General features: G+C 37.2%; 1 protein-coding gene across 1 annotated transcript; it reads left to right on the top strand.

The window, feature by feature from the left end:
• Positions 1-856: 856 nt before the first annotated feature.
• Positions 857-17,527, top strand: LOC139724554 (gamma-aminobutyric acid type B receptor subunit 1-like). The gene is made up of 18 exons (XM_071635686.1): positions 857-1,186; positions 1,545-1,682; positions 2,337-2,507; positions 4,525-4,626; positions 6,561-6,626; positions 7,222-7,437; positions 8,305-8,394; positions 9,051-9,203; positions 9,913-9,976; positions 10,596-10,673; positions 11,496-11,646; positions 12,238-12,379; positions 13,622-13,735; positions 14,349-14,474; positions 15,398-15,575; positions 15,972-16,141; positions 16,634-16,759; positions 17,270-17,527. The coding sequence occupies exons 1-18, from the start codon at positions 857-859 to the stop codon at positions 17,339-17,341; spliced, it is 2,487 nt and encodes an 828-aa protein (XP_071491787.1). The 3' UTR covers positions 17,342-17,527.
• The last annotated feature ends 2,131 nt before the right edge of the window (positions 17,528-19,658 follow it).

The following is a 19,658-nucleotide window of genomic DNA, read 5'->3' as shown; positions in this document are numbered from 1 at the left end:
AGTCATGTGATAGTCTAGCAATTTTTTTCATAGTTCTGGACAGGCAGCTTGAAATAAACGTGAAATTTTCTATTAATCTTTGAAAAAAAAAACAGAAATGAGGTATCTCACGTGTTTATACGTATATGCACGTGTTTGCAAAAGATGTACACTTAAGTAACCCCAAAACACTCTCAGCCCATAAATCCGCGATACATGCTGGCCCAGATGTTTGGAATAAACTTCCGCTTGAGTATAATATTTAAAAAAAAATGTTGAAAATCGATGCAATAGTAAAGCTATGCCATAAGGAGAATAGATCAAATCAAATCGAATCGCATCATGACGACAACGACTGGAATTCACATTTCAGAATACAGTATGTGGAAAACCACAATTGGTCGAAATCACTGTTTCAAAATTTAAGTGCATGGAGAAAGCGAGAAAGGCTTTGCAGTTTTAGTAAGAATTTAGATGCAGTGCATCACTCGCGGCAGCTTAAAGACGGATTCACATTTAATCAAAAAGTTAGGAGTGATACAAAATGTATGAAGTGACGTTAAAGCAAGACGTACTGGTCGGTACATCATGACGATTAGATCTTCTAGAATAAAATTTCTTCTTGTTCTAGATTTCTTCGACAACAGGCGGTCTTTCGCAGCAAGTCCATACAGAGAAACGAAAGAGCTGCCACAATCTTATTCGTCTGCAGAAAGTGAAATTAGGTGAAATAATAATATAGTGTTTATCAAGCAATGATTAGATTTCACAATTTCAAACTCTGTCATTTTATAAATGCAGCGATCGTCTGTCAGCCAGAGCTATGTGGAGACAACTACTTACATTCGAAATCGTCCTTCTCCTAGTTGCCACTTACATGGGACAGATCAATGCTGCTTCGACACCGACTTCGACTACCGCTTCGACCACGTTGGAGCGATGGCGAAATTGCACTATGTACAAGGACCTCTGGCCCGACGCAGCTCGGTGGTCCGACGAGCCATCGTCGATCGAACTCGCTGACGAAGGGGAAGGAACGGGGCACCCGAAGGTGAAGATCCCGCTATACATCGCCGGTTTCCTACCCTACAGCGAAGTCTACTTCGACAAGCTGGTTTGTACCGTCCTTATTGCCGTCGACCACGTGAACGCCGAGCCCAACCTCCTGAACGACTACGAGCTAAGAATCATTTGGAATTGGACTCAGGTATGCTCATAAGTCGTCGTAGTGTGGTAAGAATTCAGTTAAACTTTTATAATTGATTCCGAGTATTCAACAAATTAAGTTTTATCAATATGTAACTTTAAATTATCGGATTACGTTAGTATAATAATGTATCAATAAGTTACATTAATCTGTTTCTCTTTGCAATTCATGAATGAAGTGTGATCTTATACTTGCTTTAATCGTGGCTAACTCACAACCGGGGCCCAATTGTTGACAAGATTCATGGGGTAGTCCTTTACACTATCCCTGTTAATCTTATTCAGCAGAAACAAATATATTCACGTATAACAAACTAATGGTACATATTTTTTCATTTACTTTTTTTTTTTTTGCATAGGCTCGACCAGGCCCTGCCCTCCGATATCTTTATGACGTCATTTATAATTCTCCCCAAGTGGTGATGGCTTGGGGACCGACCTACTCCAGCGTGGGGGAGGTGATCAACCGGGTGGCGGCTCAGTACCATCTCGTACAGGTGATGGAGAAAAAAGTGGAATAGGGTTCAGAAATAAGTATTTTGATGTTAACAAATTCACGAAGTCATCATTTTGTCTTGCAAAAGAGTTACGGATCTTCAGAGACATCAATTATGTTGTAATACCGTTGCGGCGTTAAGAAATAGGCCTACACTATTTCGCTTTCTTTATTCTAAAGTCAATCTTTAAAGGCATTACTTACCTTTTGCAGACGGAACAAGAACCTAGCTTTAGTGCTTCAAAATAGTTCTAAAATGTGAGTAAGGGATTGAAACAACCAACACGTGACCAATGTAAAGATGTTAATCAGTATAATCAATGTTATGTAATATTGAACATACAAAATGTGAACAATACAATTGTTTCTAGAATAAATCGTCTACAGTTATGGCTTATTGAGAAAAATAGTAATAGCTCCGTATATTTTAGGCTTTATTGCAAAATTTTTGTATGGTACGATGTTTTATGGTACAACTGACCTACACATATGTATCAAACGTGATAACTCGTACACTTTTAAATCACTGCACCAATGGTAAACAATATCTTCTGTAAACAGGAAAAACACATCGACACTATTGTAGGTCAAGGATTTTAGCCAGAATATAGATGGATTAAGTTTGATCATGTCATGCATGTCATCTATTCGATAGGTTGGAATAGCTCAGTTTCAAGCAGATGACAAACTAGTGGAACGTTACCCCTACACGGTGCAGATCTACCCAGCCAACTCGGTCTTCAACCCGGCCAGGGTGGCCCTCCTGAAGGCCATGGATTGGAAGAGGGCTGCTATCGTCTACCAAGACGTCAACCTTTTTAGAGACGTATGTATAGACTGGATTTCTCTTTTCCGTTCATCAGTTATAGGTGGTTTTAGTGAGTAATGAAATTCAGTGAATAAGTCTACCACCATCTTCTGTCAATAGCAAAGTGTTTATCTTTGAAGAAGTATCTATTGTTCAGAGTTTATGGCACTAAAGCCAAGGAAATCTTTTCCCCTTCATTTTGGCTCCGTGTTCAGTGGCTATATGATAAATTGCTGGACCAATCACACCTTAAGACTACATGACAGTCCCCCCCCCAAAAAAAAAAAAAAAAACAACAACAACAACAACAACAACAACAACAAAAACCAACCACACACACACACACACACACACACACACACACAAACCAAAAACAGGTCCTTCCTTTATATCAATTAAATATTTCAATGCAACGAATTTGATAAGATACTGCATTGATATGGACTTCCCACACGCTCATGTGAAAGATGATTGTGCTTGTGCTTGTAGGCCCTATACGTAAAATGTTTATTATTTTGGTGTTGTTTTATTAATTTGATCATGCTCTACTGTTTTAATCATAATGGCCATAATTTCATTTCTGTTCAAAAATACCTTGAATCATCACAATTACTAAGAGTTTAGTGGTAATAGTATAGTATAGTGGATAAGATTTTGAACGATTAAAGAAGAGATTCCAGATTCGAGTTCTGCATGGTACGACGTTTACGTATCATCGAACCAAATGCTTTACCCACAGACTACATTCATAATGGCACAATCGTGGAATGACTCTGTCATACTTGGGGGTATCGGGGCAAGACGTTTAGCATAGATTTCTCGTAGTGCGCGGTTATTCCACTGCGGATGACTCCCGATCCCTGGGTATAAAACTGCCTCCTCATTTTCCAAAGCTGATTAAAATCTTTATTGTCAAAAATGTATATGGCAACGGAACCATGTCATCAGCTACTTGCGCCTCGTGCATGTTGCACCATTGTCAATATACTCTCGAGTGCGCCGCACCTTCACTAACGCACTCTTTCCTGGGCATCATTAGTATAATAACAACATTGTCTCTTCTTCTGGCTTTCAGTCTATGCAAGATACAGTTTGACATGTCTATATTCTTTTTCTTCAAACCGAAATTTAATGGGTGCTTCCTATCAAGTAATGGTAACTTTTACCTCATTTTTTCTCTTTTCCGGCTTTTGATATTCTCAGGTAAAATAAGCAAAACTTGAATATCTTCATTTCTTGAATGACTTATGTTACTTTAAGAATTGTGTTCTTTATGATTAAATTTACGGAAGCACTCAACAAGAAACCGACTAGCACGGCTAATAAGCATTGTTTAGTTTGTTCCGTCATATTTCACACACTTATTCGTAATGGACTAAAAGCTTTCGTGCTGTCATTCATAATCATAATCTTGTGTTATCTACCTGCTCGTACATCATCGCATCTATTGGTCTACGTTTGTTTGTTTGTTTGTTTGTTTGTTTGTTTGTTTGTTTGTTGGTGTGTTTTTTTTGCGGGGGGGGGGAGGAGGAATAGATATGCGTCGACTCTTAGAGTTCACATGTTAAACTCACATAAGTATTGGTTAATCACACACTCATGCATGTCCTGAAAGAATGCAGCAAACATCTTCAAATCCAATTTGATGAAGTATCGGGCATTTAAAAAAAAAAAAAAAAAGATAGATTTGATCCAGATGAGTATTTTCCTGTCCATGTTCTACAGCTGTTTTGTGACACTAAACAAAAATGTTTCCAGATTCCGACCTCGGCACCGTTTCATGACGATCGCCATAGTAACAGTCAGTTACCAATGGTTCTTAACCAGTCAAAAGAAAAAAATACTGAAATTGCCAGAGACTGACAACTTGTCAGGGCTGACAGCTTTCATGAAACGGTGCCCTGATGTCAACAAGAGGCAAATATGTTTTCAAAACTTAAATGCCTATATCCACGGTAGGCCTATCATCGAAAGTATAATATTGGAAGATGTTTGCCATAATATCTTATGCCCCCATTTTTTTTTCTTTTCGCAGGAGATGATAGAGTTGGCAACAATGATGCAAGCTGAAGGGTTGAATGCCGTTGCCGTGGAAACAGTCAACGATGACCCGCGCGTGAATATTGAGAGCTTGAAGGTATTTAAGACATACACACACACACACACACACACACACACACACACACTCACATCTATATATTTATGACTGCAGTATTCACACTATGATCTTGCGGTATATCTTTTTTGTCCTCTTGAAGTGAATTCCACTAGAAATGCTGCAAATCCAAAGCCAGCCTTACTACATACGCAAGTGAAATTCCGAACTTCGTCTTCAGCAACGTCATTTTAAAAAAAAAAATATTTTGAACCTCACTTTTATCTGATTGCACTTAATGCCAAATTGTTATCCCCGTCCTTCCCTCCGACAAAAAAAAAAGAATAAAGTAAAATAAATCAGTAAATAAGACATAAAGAATAAAACGTTATATAAAAAGTTACATGAATTCAACTCTTCGCTCGAAGTAAAAGCTTTCAATTGAGCAAGCTATTAGTCGGAAGAAACATCAAGGTAGAAGATGTACGTGCAGACTAGAAGGGCAAAATAGAAACTGAGGAAGGAGAAAAAAATCTCTGAGAAATATCCGGATCCTTGAGGGATGCAATTGAAGAAAATATCACGTTAATGCAAAATATTGATTTCTTGCCAGAGCAAACCCTTGGTATCAACTGGTTAGATTACAGTTATTATATCAAATGCCTACCTGATATTGATCGGCTCTTATGGACTGCGGTATGTTATTGTGCTCTGTAAGAACTTTCATCGTCATCTCAAAGAAACCTCAGAATCATCTTATTTGCAGGGGAAGAAATTGAGAAAAAAAAAGAGTAGAAATACATGACCTATTAAAGGCCGACGATAGTTAAAGATTTCTATTCATGTACTGACAACATTTTAACGCAAGATGCGTTCTTCTTAAAAAAAAAACCAACCCAACAACAAACAAAGAAACATAACCTTAGGATACGCTCAACTCTGTTGTGAATAATTGTATGACTAAGTTCAAGTTCAAATTTTATTTTCAGTTTATTTTTTTTTCAACAGAATATATAGATCAATGATTGAAATTATACAAACATTTGAAAACAGGTAATACATGAAAATAAAAAAAAAATGATAGTAATGTTTATGTCTATGATCAATGGAAGTGGAGACAAATTTTACAGAAACACTTATTTAATCTGAGAAAAAAGAAACCGGCGCAGAAAACCCAAAACATTTGGATTATAATTGTACTATACGATGTAAATATGAAGGGCCAGAATATAGATAGCTTTTATAATGTCATCATACCATATTCCAATTTAAATATATCAATATATTCTTTTATTTGCATCCTGTGCCCCTTCTCTCCAATTCTATACTCCCCATTCTCCAGGAAAAAAAAAACCCCAGCAGAGTATCACAGATTCGTATAGCCTATTAAAGTCTATTTCATGTCATTTGTTAATCAACATTTGTTAATTTACTGGTATGCGATGAGAGATCTATGCAACAAACATTCTCCTTTAAAAAAAAGAAGAAGAAATATTTTGTTCTCTTTAGGTTTAATCTACTGGAGCCTATGGAACCCCAAATGTGCATTGATTTTAATTCGTCATCACTGAGTCTGGATGTATGTACGTGACACATTGAATTCGGAAAAAAAAGCATCTTCCGACATAACGGTGATATAAAATGACGATTTCTATTTGCTTGCGGCAAGGATATAATTACAGTAACATTGCTCATCAATTCATTCATTTTCGTGAGGCTGCCCTCACCGTTTACGTTTTTCTATTGGGGCTACAATGATGTCATCCCATCTCGAACTATCTCGAGGACATTATTTCATTATCATGTTATTTCTGTTAGTTATATTTTCTTTTAATAGAAAGTTAATATGGAAAAGATTATTTTGCTTTGAAACTCAATTTCGAACTGGATAGTAGTCTTATAATAATCTTGAACGTGTATTCTCTGCATATTTTATGCTATATAACAATGTATTTTTATTCTTTTCGTTACCTCAGCGACACGATGCTCGAATCATTTTTCTCAGTGTGTACACAGATATGGCCGCGAGAGTCTTTTGCGAGGTAAACTGCACTGTCATTTCTAGATGACTTTCATTCTCTTTTAAAACAGACAAACTGAGATTTGATTTCCTAGTTCACAAATTGATTAGGGATAGATACGGTGCTTTACAAAATGAAGGTTTACATTGCTGTATTATTAGGGAGCCTTTTTGTGACGCGGACGTTCAGAGGAAAAAAGAAACTCTTCTGCGCACGCGCAAAATCGCTTATCGAAATCGATGTAGAGTCAACTGAACACTTTTCAGTTCTGGGCCAATTTTTGCGTCCGCTCAATTCACAACGCAGAGAGCAGCTACTTGAATGAATTTCCAGAGCTACATAGCATCATTGATGTACTGATCTTAAGGGGGCGCCATTTTACTTTGTCTAGGTTGCGTCTTCGCATAATCTTCCGTTCAAATCTAAAGCTTCTTATCATTGTCACGACGAAAGTTTCAGTTTGATTTGGCAGTCGTTGTTGTTTTTTCTTTTCCCTTGCATGGGTTTTTTCCCGCAAAACTCATTAGATTATAAACAAATTATTATCATTGCCATTTCAAATACCGCGTTTTCTGTTTAAGAGTGAATATCGGATAAATCCTATCGTCCGAAACAGGTGTACCGCCAGAATCTCTACGGTCCCAAGTACGTGTGGGTGTTGATGGGTTGGTACCACGCCCACTGGTGGCGGACGGAGACCAACGCGATCCTGGACGGGGGTGAAGATTCGTTCTGCTCCGTGCAACAGGTGTTTGAAGCGGTAGACGGATATCTGAGCATGCGCGGCTTTGAGGTGCAGGAAGATTTATCAACGATCAACTTCAATGGCGTGGTGAGTTAGTTGTATGGGACATTTATTATGTTGATGGTGCGTTACTGGTTGTATCAATGTGTCATGAAAACATCCATTACTTTGACATTGTTTGATGTAACTTTAAATTTTGATAAACCTGGTGTAAATGTTAACATGCTCTTTATTTTTGTGTATGTTTACCAATAAAGACATGATTACAACAACAAGATTATCCATTGTCGACATGAATCTCCAAAGAAGACATTAATATTAAAGACGCATGACGACAACAGAAAAAATGATAATTCTTCCGATAACGACAGAGGCTAAAAACACGTTTTGAATAATATTATAATCATATATTTCACAAGAGTATAGCTCCCTCTTTTTTTTTTCATTCTGACTGTATAACCAAACAGCGCCCTCGGTATGTTGAGCACGCTATTATTATCCGTCGTATCAATAAATTGTACGAGCTTTTGTAAATATCATAGTAATGATAATAGTTTCAGTGATGAAAAGGACAGTGGTAATGGAAGGTAAATGATATTGATAATAATTGGATGATTGTTATTATACTGATAAAATAGTAGAGTAGTAATGAATATAATAGTAAAAATGATGACGGCTTTAATCTTATTTTCATTATATTTGTTGCCATTCAGTCCATGAAGGCTTGTACCTTTAGGTAGGCCTACCTAAATTTATATCGTCACTTTACAGATATGAAAAAGGCTTGCAATGAGAATATTATAAAACCAAAGAGCAAAGTGTACAGTTATGTATCCCTATAATGTGTGCCTCACCAATAAGCTATGGCAATCCTACCACCACCCCCATCCACACCGCCTTATGCTTTCGCAGTGACGAGGTGTCCATTTCCCGCCTTTTCTCCCTCTCTATCAGTACCCTGACAGCGATCGTCTGGAATTCTATCGTCACCTCCAGAATGAACTCGTCACGGCTGGAGCGTGCGACTCGTATGGGTATGATCAGGTAGGCATGACGGAAATAAAAATTGCAGTTCCATCCAAGTTTAATGGGTGGATTAGGAAATACGCCTATGCGGGTATGAAACAAATAAAAAGGCTCGTATTCATTTTACTTTTTGATTGAAACACACGTGTGAATAATATTGTATTATATTGATAAAGCTGTCAGACGAGACGGCTTTGAACAACATACTGGGTAATAAAATGAACATATTTTCAAATGATCCAGGTGCCCAGTTGTCATCGATGTTGGATTCCACTCGTTGCAGTGCTTTAAGTTAATGTACTTGACCACAACAATTGCTTGAATAACAACAGTGATGACAATAGAATGAACAAAAATCAAACAAACACACAACTGTTAACATTCACTGTACTACACCTGATAATGAAAATAGAGCAGTATCATTAAAGGAAATAATAGCATTCACGAAGCAAACATTCTCCTCAGACAAACTATTTGAAAGGACGTGTAACAGGTGATTGCTCTATAACTATACTACACGTCTACTAGTAAGTTAAATTTGAAGACTGCAAGATAATTTGTAAGCACTTGCATACATGAATGAAGGCCATCACTAAGTTTTATTAGTTTGTTAGTTAGTTTGTTTGTTTGTTTTTTATTCATCTGAACGTGCCATGCATATTGCCTTCGCTTAGATCATGACCATAGCCCTCGCCCTGAACGCTTCTAGTCACGTGATCTCATCTCAGTATCCCGGCCTCTCATTGGCTGACTTCACTTACGACAACAAGATCCTGGCGGACATCTTGGTGGAGGAAACGAAGAAAACACGATTTGTCGGTTTGACGGTTAGCATCTTCTTTCTATAAACTTCAATTGTAATAATTTGAACTACTAACTCTTTTGGTACACTGTCAACTTGTATGTCTATTTTGACCTTTTAGTCGGTAATTTCTGCAATTATGATGTCAATGACCAATGACAGGCAATTAAAGAGTTGGATTGGAAAACGAGTTAAGCCCCATTTTCAAAGCTTTTATTGTGAGTGTAAGTCTGTATCTTCAGGTAGAGCAAAATAAAACCTTTCCAATGAAACCTCATTTGTTGCGTAACAATATACTTTCTTGAACTAAGGGGCGATTATAAAATCCCTTATTTTCTTTTCTTTTTTTTTGGGGGGGGGGGAGGGGACTGGTTTCATTGCAAATAATTGTCTGAATCGCTTTGCAAGTAAATTCGTCAATAAAATTCTGAGAACAGGTTTAAAGTCTTCAGAACCAATACTATTTTGGATCGTGACCTTGTTTCATTTGGTCTCTTTTTGCAATATCTAGTTTAGAGTCGTCCTTTTGATGATAGTGTGCTCATATCATGCTCTTGTTGTATTTTGCAGCTTTTGTTTTTCCTTGCACATGTAAAGATCTGGACTTTGTTTTGACAGAAAATGTTATTTGGATGAGATGGGTGTGTGAGGCTGTTTCTGGTCTAGAAAGATGTTGAACTTTTGGCGATGATTTGACAGGGGTGTGTGTGTGGTTTTTTTTTTCATGTTTATAGGGACAAGGAGCATTTGATTCATTCGGCAGCAGAGAGAGCGATGCTGTGATACAGCAAAATCAAGGTAAACGTGTGCCCGAGAAATTATCTTTTTTTTTTTGTAGCAATTGATGGTTTTAAAAGTGCCACTCCCGTCGGAGAAATAGACAATTCTATGAGATGCCAAATTTGCTACAGCTCAACAAAAGATTGTATGAACCGGGGTGTGGGGGTGGGGATGGGGGTGGGGGGGGGGGGGATAAAGAATCAAGAATGTCAGAAGTTTGATATTAAACAAGTTAGTAACCAGCTACTTGTTATTTCGTTTTATAATTTGTGTAGAAATTTGCGTGGATGTTTGCAGTCTTCATTAGTAAAGAAAATACTTTTTAATGTTTCATTCCAATGGAAGCAACCAAAAAGGATTATATCAAGCTTAGAGTAAGAAACCTATCGTACAGTGAAGAAATTTAAGATTGTATTGTCAATAAAGTACCGATATGACGATGTCACAGTCTAATGAGGTTGGAACTAAATGCGATCATGGTTACCAGTAATAGTGTGCACAGATATTCGGGCCAGGTGAGGTTGTTTAGACCCAGTTTCCATGGCGATGGATGACTATTATGACATCACTTGTTAGTACTCTCTGTTACGAAATCGTATTTGTTAAGTTTGTGTGTGTTACATCTTTTTATACGCAGATGGAACGGTACAGCAAATATTTGTGTATGACCGGAAGACGGACAGAATTCGATGGAAAAATAACTTCCGGTGGGAAGGTGAGATTGTGCAAGACAATTCAATTCAACTTCAATTTCAATTTTTATTTCATTAATTTTCGACAAGAAAATATAGACATCTCAAATGTGCTGACTAAAAGAAAAATGTAAGCTGCTGTTAAGATGTCTTTATACAGAAGGTGTATAAAACGAAAACGAAAACAAAGTCAAAACAAAACAAAACAAAGACACAAAACAGTCTACCAGTTCTGATACAGATAGTGTTCACCATGGTTTAATTGTGTCTGTGTGATAAGTGCATTAACGCGGTTACGTGCAAAATAAAACTTATGTCATTTGGGTCAAGATAGTGGGGACAGATTTTGGTACGTTTAAATAAGTGTGAATGAATTGAACAAAATTGTGAACAGCAGCGGCACATCGATTATTAGTACCCTAAGTAAGACTGTGTGCATTCATTTCATGTCACTTCTAATTCATATTGTCCACAGGAAAATCTGTAATACGTAATATCTAGTTAACAGTCGATAGAACGATATACCACTACTGGCAACACGAGGAAAAACAAGAAACACAGGACGATAGCAGGTTAAGCTAGGCCCTTTATTCGATTTTCTGGGTGACAACGCGTCGTGAAGTGAAATTGCGCCTTCTCAAGACTATCTACGGGCAAAATATACATCTGAATCTTTGGATTCTTACCTTTCCTTTTGATATCGAAAAAAAAAAAATCCCTAGATAATTTCAGCGCCCCCACTCCATCCTAGAATGATTAATTTTTGATCTATTGAATTGAACCCCCTAAACAGACGTTTGAATGAATCTACCAAAACATCAAATATTCCATGCACCCTCTTTCAGGTTCTTTTGTCCCCGTTGACGGACCCACAAAGGTTCAGATTGACATCAAGATATCGGGTGCAGCTCGTACCACTATCTTCGCCCTCGCTTCGTGTGGTATCGTTCTGGCAGTTGTATTTCTGGCCTTCAATATCACATATAGAAACAAAAGGTAAAATCCCCACAGCAGACTTTCAAACAAATTGAGAAAAAAAAATCGTTCTAAACATTGTGCTAGCTAGCAGCAGCAATGATAATATTTAAATAAAGTTTTGAATGTTGACTGGACAACGGCAAAGATAACTGTAAAAAAAAAAAGATTTTAAGTATCTATTTATTTGGTTGTTTATGAACCTATTCATGTATTTATTTATGTGTCTATTCATTTACTTATTTATTTGTCTATTCATTTATTTATTTATTTATTTATTTATTTATTTATCTATCTATCTATCTATTTATTCATCGGAACATGTTTATACAGGATAAAAAAGATCAGCTAACAGCTGTTTTACATCGAGGTCTTGTAAGACATTGCATTTTTCTGCACAGGGGATAACTGTAAGAAAGACAAACACACCAAAAAAGAATAAAACATTTTCCAAGCAGATTTAAATTGACAGAACTGCCCGACTCAGGTACTTTCTTTCCTTCCCTTCCGATGCTTCCTTTCACCTCCTTTCCTCTTAATTTCTTTTGTTGCCTCTAAAATTTGAAAGTGACTTTTGAATGATACCCTAACAAATTTATCTGAATGAAACAGAGCCGTGAAGATCTCGAGTCCTGTGCTAAATAATGTGATTGCTGTCGGGGGCTTCCTCCTATACTGTTCCACCTTCCTGCTGAGCGCTTCACTGGAGGCAAGGAGCCAGGGAAGTCCAGTGTACGTCACCTTTCAGTGCCAGGTGAATGTCTAGAGCACAACCAAAATCTTAAAGGGGCATTCCAGACATTTTTTTAATAGTTTCACATCATGTAGTACATAAATCGAAATCTCCATGTACAGATTAGTGGAATTTATTGTGGTCCTTGAGAAGAGAAACCAATACTCTGAAAAATCTTAAACAAATTACACTGAACAATGTTGATGACATAGGAGCCTCACATATTTCAGAAATGTCAGTGCAATTCCGTAACAATACCACTTGCTTAACAAGTTCACCTGTGTAGAATGTTTGCATACCGTCTTCTTTTGTCCTCCTTCCTTGAGCCCCAACTCATGCATTCTTATGGCGAGGCCATGTCATCATCCTTGTTCATTGCAATTAGTTATACATTTTGAAAGCATTCTTATTCCTCGTCCAAATCACCATAAATTCTGAGACTCTGTACTTATTATTCAAATGTAAAAGTCTGAAAATCATCTGGAGGTCTCCTTTAAAAGCGACGAAAGTGCAACCATGTATTGTTATCGCAATTTTCTGTAGAGTCGGTCGGATAAGCGACTTTTATATAATATTTTTATTTGAAAGGATAATCACTATGTTTAGGATATTTTGTGAAGTGATACCAAGATGAATAACTAGAAAGAAATGCTAGCTTTGTGACTGGTAAATGCTTGAAAGCATGTTGATAGATCATTAACTGAAATTGTAAAATGCTTGACTGTTGGTGGATATACAGTGAAATTGATTCTCTAATGCTTCTATTTTGAATGAGTAATGAAACTTACAGGGATGCCAAGTTCAAACATTTTTTATGAGTGAGATTTTCATGACTCGGCATCTCGGCGAGCGAATGTGCGCGCAAGCGAGGGTGTGGGAGGGGTCCCCCCCCCCCCCACACACACACACACAACACCGTCGCCTCCCACGGTAGGGACCTTTTTCAATTTTTAGCTCTTAATGGTGCGATCAGGTGCATACTTAAGTGACTATTTTTTACTTATTTTGAAAGACAAAAGGAAAATATACCTTCAATTGTAACTGTCACTTTAATCCTTTGAGCCATGCTCCTTATTATGGGCCCAAATTGCAGACTTTGCCCGATGCGTGAGAAAAATGGGTGTCGTGCGTGAGATCGTGAGGCAACCCCTAAATGCTTGAGTGTCACTCATAATGCGTGAGACATGGTAGCTCTGAACTTAGTTTTGACAGAGCAATGACGAAAACAGTTATGGTTCAATTTTTCTCGTGATGTTTTATTAGGGCGCTATACTAGTTGCCAGCGTGGGACTTTCCCTGACATTTGGCGCCCTTTTCATGAAGACGTACCGTATTCATCAGATCTACACGAACGCTATGAAAGCAAGGAAAGTGCTGGTAAGTTTGGCTTCTGTAATTACAAGGAAAAGGAAAATAAACATTAGTAAATCCTGTTCCAATGTTGCATGAATTGATGGCATCATGATTCAGTTGGCTATTTTGTTCAAGTAAGCCTAGGTTCCAATTTCAACAATGTTTATAGTGAATATGTAGTCATGTTTTATACAGCGCGTTTCACTAATAACGTTCAATTTCTTCATCAGTATCCATTTACCCTCCTGTGCATCATACAGGAGGCCGTGCAGATAAAAGATGTCAGGGACACGAGTTTCATTTGGAGGTTCGAACCAGGGATCTACTTATCGAAAGGGCATCGCACGATCCACTAAGCCACACCTATGCAAACATGAGTGTCGATATGACATCTCAAAAGAATTTCTTAGCTGACCGATTTTTATAATTGTTTTAAACGTCTCTCTAAAATTAATGTAAAATGTACGCCTCAATTGTAAATAGTAGAATGCAGGTAATTTGATCTCGCTGTGATTTTTTTTTTTCAACTCAATCTTAAAGTTTGATTGCACAATGGATACATGACAATGCTTGCGAGGTTTCAATCACTCATTAAAGCAGTAACTCGAAGTACTTTTTTTGGTTGCTTCGTCTTCAGAGAGGACTGACTGACTCCCGTCTCTTGATTGCGATCTCTTGCTTCGTGGTCATCGATGTCGCCTTCTTCGCGCTGTGGATGATCTATGATCCGATGACGACGCAATCGGAAACGTACACGCCCATAGTACGTAATGATCGGACAGTTTCACAAGCAGAGGAAGAAAGAGAGAATGGGATTTTGTCTTGTGTCTTATCATGTTGTGTGTCCAAGGAAGTAGATGAATAGATAGACAGATCAAAAGATAGATAGATAAACATATTTAGTAGATATGTATTTAATAGATAGATGTGAAGGTATATTGGAAGATCGTCAATAAAATGCGGATAAAAAGTGCCAAGGAGAAAAAAAGAGGATCTCAGTAATGTCTGTCTTTGTGGAGAAAGAACCGACTTGAATGAAAATTCTTACAGCCATGTATTATGACACAATTAACAACCTTATTGAATAAATGGAGAATATTATGAGGGAAAACATCATATAACAAGATTTATGTAAACTTGAAAAGTGGATAATGATATGTGTCAATACTATTGCAATGTAAATGTAAATTATTCACTTAAACAATAACGCTTTTGTAGAAACATTTTGTAGCAAACATGGCAAAAGAGAAGGCTTACGTTAAATTGATGATAAAACCAATATTTCTTGTGCCCGCTGTTGCAAAAGCATCTATCGCAATGTGATGGATATTAATCTATTTGTGCTACATTCAACTTTGTAAAACCCACTCTTACCCCAGGGGCGGATCCAGGAATTCCGTAAAGGGGAGGCGCCTTTACAAAATAAAAAAAGAGGGGGCGCACGCCCCACCCCAATTTTGTCTTTTTATATCTTTTGTTTTAACAAAAAATAAAGAGGGGGCGCGCGCCCGGTGCGCCCGCCCCCCACCCCCCCCCCCCGATCCGCCACTGTTACCCTTAGTTTCTAACTGCATGGGTGAATGAAAATAACTTGCGATTATGCCATATTTGAAGAAGGACGCTACTTCAATCAGTGGTTTAAGAATTCATCATTATCGACTGCAACATTTCTTCTTTACGTTCTAGTTTGACGAGACTGAGCCCGAAAAGGAGATCTTTAAGATGCCAACTCTAAACACGTGTACGTCAGACCACATGATTCCCTTTTTGGGAGCTCTTGGGGTATACAAGGGTGGACTACTTATTTTTGGCGTCTTTCTAGCCTGGTCCGTGAGGAACATCCGCATCATGGAACTCAATGATAGTGAGTTATCTTGTTGCATCATACTACAGAATGAAAGATTGATCCTGTCACTACAAAATCGACAAATTCATGATTTTGATGATAACGACAGAATCATTTACTTGTGTGATGAGACTTACGTAAGTAATGGTGATGCGATGAGAAGTGATGCAATAATACTCATAATAATGATGGCAAATGTATTGATTAGATGATACTGTATTGACAATATGGTAGTCACTATAATTGATACGGAGAATGACATTTTTGTCCTCATGCATGCACCGTATAATTTTATGCCCAAAGTTCTGTTCTGATTGTTTTCATTTCTTTTATCATTTCATTGTCTTTTATGTTGTTTTTTCTACTTACTCTCTTATAATCTTTCGCATGGTTTTTGTTTTCGTTTTTACCAAGGTAAATACATCGCCTTGTCAGTGTACACCGTCTCTATCACCTGCGTCATCATAATTCCCTTCGCCTACATTTACTACGGTTTGGGAGACATCGATTTCGTCTTTTCGTTCGCTGGGGGCGCTATAGTGGTCGCCACGACGATCGTTCTCTGTCTCGTGTTTGTGCCCAAGGTCAGGCCTTATATCGTATCAATGCACACATAGTATATGGAAACTGAATCGTTGGTCAATTTTCAGATCTTCCGAAATACCAGATATGTATCAGACTGAACTAGATCCGTTAGAACTAATAACAGTATACAATCGTGGTATAATAGTCTCATTTATTGTTGGGGGGGGGTCGATGTTATTATTGCAAATGCAACTTAAAGTTAATACTATTATTTCGATGGAAACAACAAGACGCAATCGTATTGGCCTTCAAATGCCATCAAATCCGATTAAATGAAACCCGCACACTTTGTCCCTCCAGCAGGTTAAAAAGAAATATGTCCACTCCATCAGCAAAATATACTTTACTTTATAGCTTGCTCTTATCGTCCAGTTTTGTATTTCAGTTGCTGATTAACGAAATAAATGCCTTCTTACCTCTTGAATTGCACTTTGCATTATGTCGATTACCTTCAGTGGCAGAATATTTTTTTTCTCTTGTCTCTTTCTCAGTTGATTGCACTGAATCAACCCCAGAGCGACCGAAAGCAACATCACGTTCCCATGGCAACGGGGACGGATACCATATTTGACGACAAAGAAGCCGTTATTCAACGCCTGCAAAACACTTTGCAACAGGTATGGCCCTTTCGATGACGATATTTTAGACTCGTAACAGTGGTATCCATTCATTTCAATTTCACTTGCAATTTAAACCAGACTGTCTCCTTTTATTTGTCTATCATCTTGACGTGGTTGTATACTACTAATACACAGGAGATATCATTCCTCACATTTTGTGCATTCTATTTGTTGTTATACACTATATTCTTCATGTCATGATGTTGAAGCAAAATCTGTTGTAAGCTGAAGTATACAATGAATTATCTTGCATATCACGTTCTTGATGTTGAAGCAAAGTCTTTCGCAAGCCGAAGTACAATAAATGCTTATGCCTATCACCTTCTTCATCAGCTTTTTTTCCTTCATTCTCAGCTCTCTCTCTCCTATCTTTTTTTTTGCCCCTATCAATATCACAAGATTATTAGCAACGACAGCAACAAGTGTTTATTAATGTCGCATGGTTCCTTATATCCTGTTTATTTGGTTTGGTTTATTTCGTGTTTTTTTTTTTTTGTTGTTGAAAAGAAATTGCAGGAGAGGCAGACTCTGCAAGAGGAACTGGCCCGCTTGGATCGAATCTGCATTCACGGCGAGTGAAGCTGCTCGACTTTGCTGTAGTCATTCTTCGGAAATCGATTATTTTCTTCTGTTTTCAGTCGTAGTGTAAATATTGACCTGCACACTCTGGTCCACTGCAATCGTGTTGAGCGCCATTTTTAAACATTTTAAAACAAGATATTATCTGATAGAGCAAAATCAAACCTTTGCGATGTTTCCTCACTTATTGCATTGCATGGAATATCACTTATGATGATCATTATTTTTGTTGTTGTTTTCTTAGCAGATTTAATCACAAATATCTCAAATTGACAAGAATGGACTTGTTTTGTGATAACGCTTTTTATATGAGTATAGAATTTTTTTTTTGCGTACATTCTGTGCGCATCGGTGTATTTGAGGATTTTCAAATATGATATAGTGAAAACTAATAAACTTATGTGCATGTACATTGTTGTAGGCCTACATGCTTTAGATTTAGAACAAAACAAATGTATAGTGTTGATTGTTTAGATTAGATGTCTAATCAGTGTACAGTCCGAGGTATAAACAGATATATTAATGAATATAATCGGCACCACATCAATGTAATTTCAAAATATTTTACCTCCATCACATCAAACGTGTACTGTTTCAAACGATACACAATGGGAATCAGCAATCTTTTACAGTGATGCTCACAACCTGCCAAAATAAAAGTTGATAAAATCGAAATTATGTCTTTGTAGCCATTATTTCTGTAACACTCATTTCCTCTTATTTCGTCATCTAGGTTTAGTATAATCTGGCTGTGAATGGAATAACAGTACCTATATTCACCCCAACCATAAAAGAATAAAATTTGTGTATTTTTTTATTTCATCGTAAAATTAAATTATGCGTATTTCAATATCTAAATAATATATGTATTGGCCAAAATCAGTTATCAGGATCCTATAATGTTAGATGATTAGCATATCCATACACACCACAGAAATATATTTTGAGAGTAAATCTCCATGATTGATACCCCACATACACCCTTGTACACACACATGTATACACGCACGTACGCACACAGACACACACACACATATCTTAGCACAAAACATTTACCTGGACAAGTCAAAGAGAACTAACCGCTGACCGTGTGTGTATTCTTTAATCATAATGTGTACATTTCCTCGTTTGTGTGAGAGAAACTCCTTTGTCGTTATGCGTGTATGTTACTGTAAACTGTGCGATGTGCGTCTGTGTAATATATATTATGTACATATATATATATATATATATATATATATATATATATATATATATATACATATGCATATATACCGGCAACTAGTGTGCTCATTTACAAGCAGAGGGAGACCTTATCACTCATCACTCAGAATATAATCTGCTCTCCATCACTGCCATAAGGTCGGAGTCGTATCCAAGACGATATGCAAAACTAATCGTGCTTTTATTCGTCAAATAACAGCGCAATGACCCTGAATACTGAATTCATCTACTTGACCCAATTGGGCAAAGACTCAGGGCGGTTTTGAAAAGGACTTCGCAGTAGTGCAGCCTTGAATGGCGATACATAGACAAATATTCAATACGATTACCCGTGAGTATTAAGCTGTGAAATTGATGTTATATTATTTTTCTACTCTGAGAGCAAGGACTAATTCACAATTTCTTTATGACGATAAGTGGCATTTTCACGTTTTAAAGCTTTTATATCGTTGTATAATATGATGGTACTATTCGCTCACGTGCATATTATTATTCTGAAAATTAACAGGCGAAAAAAATATTCACATCGTTTGTAATGCAACTTGTAACAAACTATCTCAGGTGGATGCATAGGCCTAGAATGTAGTGAAAAGAGCTTACTTCTAGCCAGTTGTAGCAAGGTGTATGACATGTTTAATCATTTATGACCTTTTCTCGATCTCGCTATGAAGTACTGTATAAACGAAAGAGGAAACTTAAAATCTCCCTATCTTCAGATTCCGCTATTTGCTTTGCATTTCTTAACTCATGATTACAGCCTGCTTACCGTGAAACACTTTTTCTCCAGAATTCATTCGAAAATTGATGACGCTTCTCATGTGTCATGAGGATAAGAATATCATCAAACTCTGTCAGAGTCATTGTATAAGAGAAAATGGTAGTAACGATAATAACAAAACTTATCATAACTATATAAAGATTTTGAGGTGGTCCAGCAATATGCTACTTGATGAATGACCCAGACAAAATATGATCATTTAAAGAGTAATACAAGTAATGCAAAAGAAGGGCAAATGAAGAGCGTGAAAATCATTGTCACGTTTGCAAGTATTTTACAGACAACGATGACTAAGACAAAATGATATGGCGAAAA

The sequence above is a fragment of the Diadema antillarum genome, unplaced genomic scaffold, assembly GCF_040938485.1.
Source record: "Diadema antillarum isolate AM-2024a unplaced genomic scaffold, OU_Dant_1.0 scf00000221, whole genome shotgun sequence".
In the NCBI taxonomy this organism is placed as follows: domain Eukaryota; kingdom Metazoa; phylum Echinodermata; class Echinoidea; order Diadematoida; family Diadematidae; genus Diadema; species Diadema antillarum.
Note: the sequence above shows the minus strand (reverse complement) of the source record. Positions and strands in the feature narration are given on the sequence as shown.

Bases quoted from the DNA above. Each gene is read 5' to 3' on its own strand.
- LOC139724554 (XM_071635686.1), top strand. From the start codon at position 857: ATGGGACAGATCAATGCTGCTTCGACACCGACTTCGACTACCGCTTCG. The intron at 2,508-4,524 runs GTATGTATAGAC...TTCTTTTCGCAG, and splicing joins ACGTCAACCTTTTTAGAGAC to GAGATGATAGAGTTGGCAAC. The intron at 16,760-17,269 runs GTATGGCCCTTT...GTTGTTGAAAAG, and splicing joins TGCAAAACACTTTGCAACAG to AAATTGCAGGAGAGGCAGAC.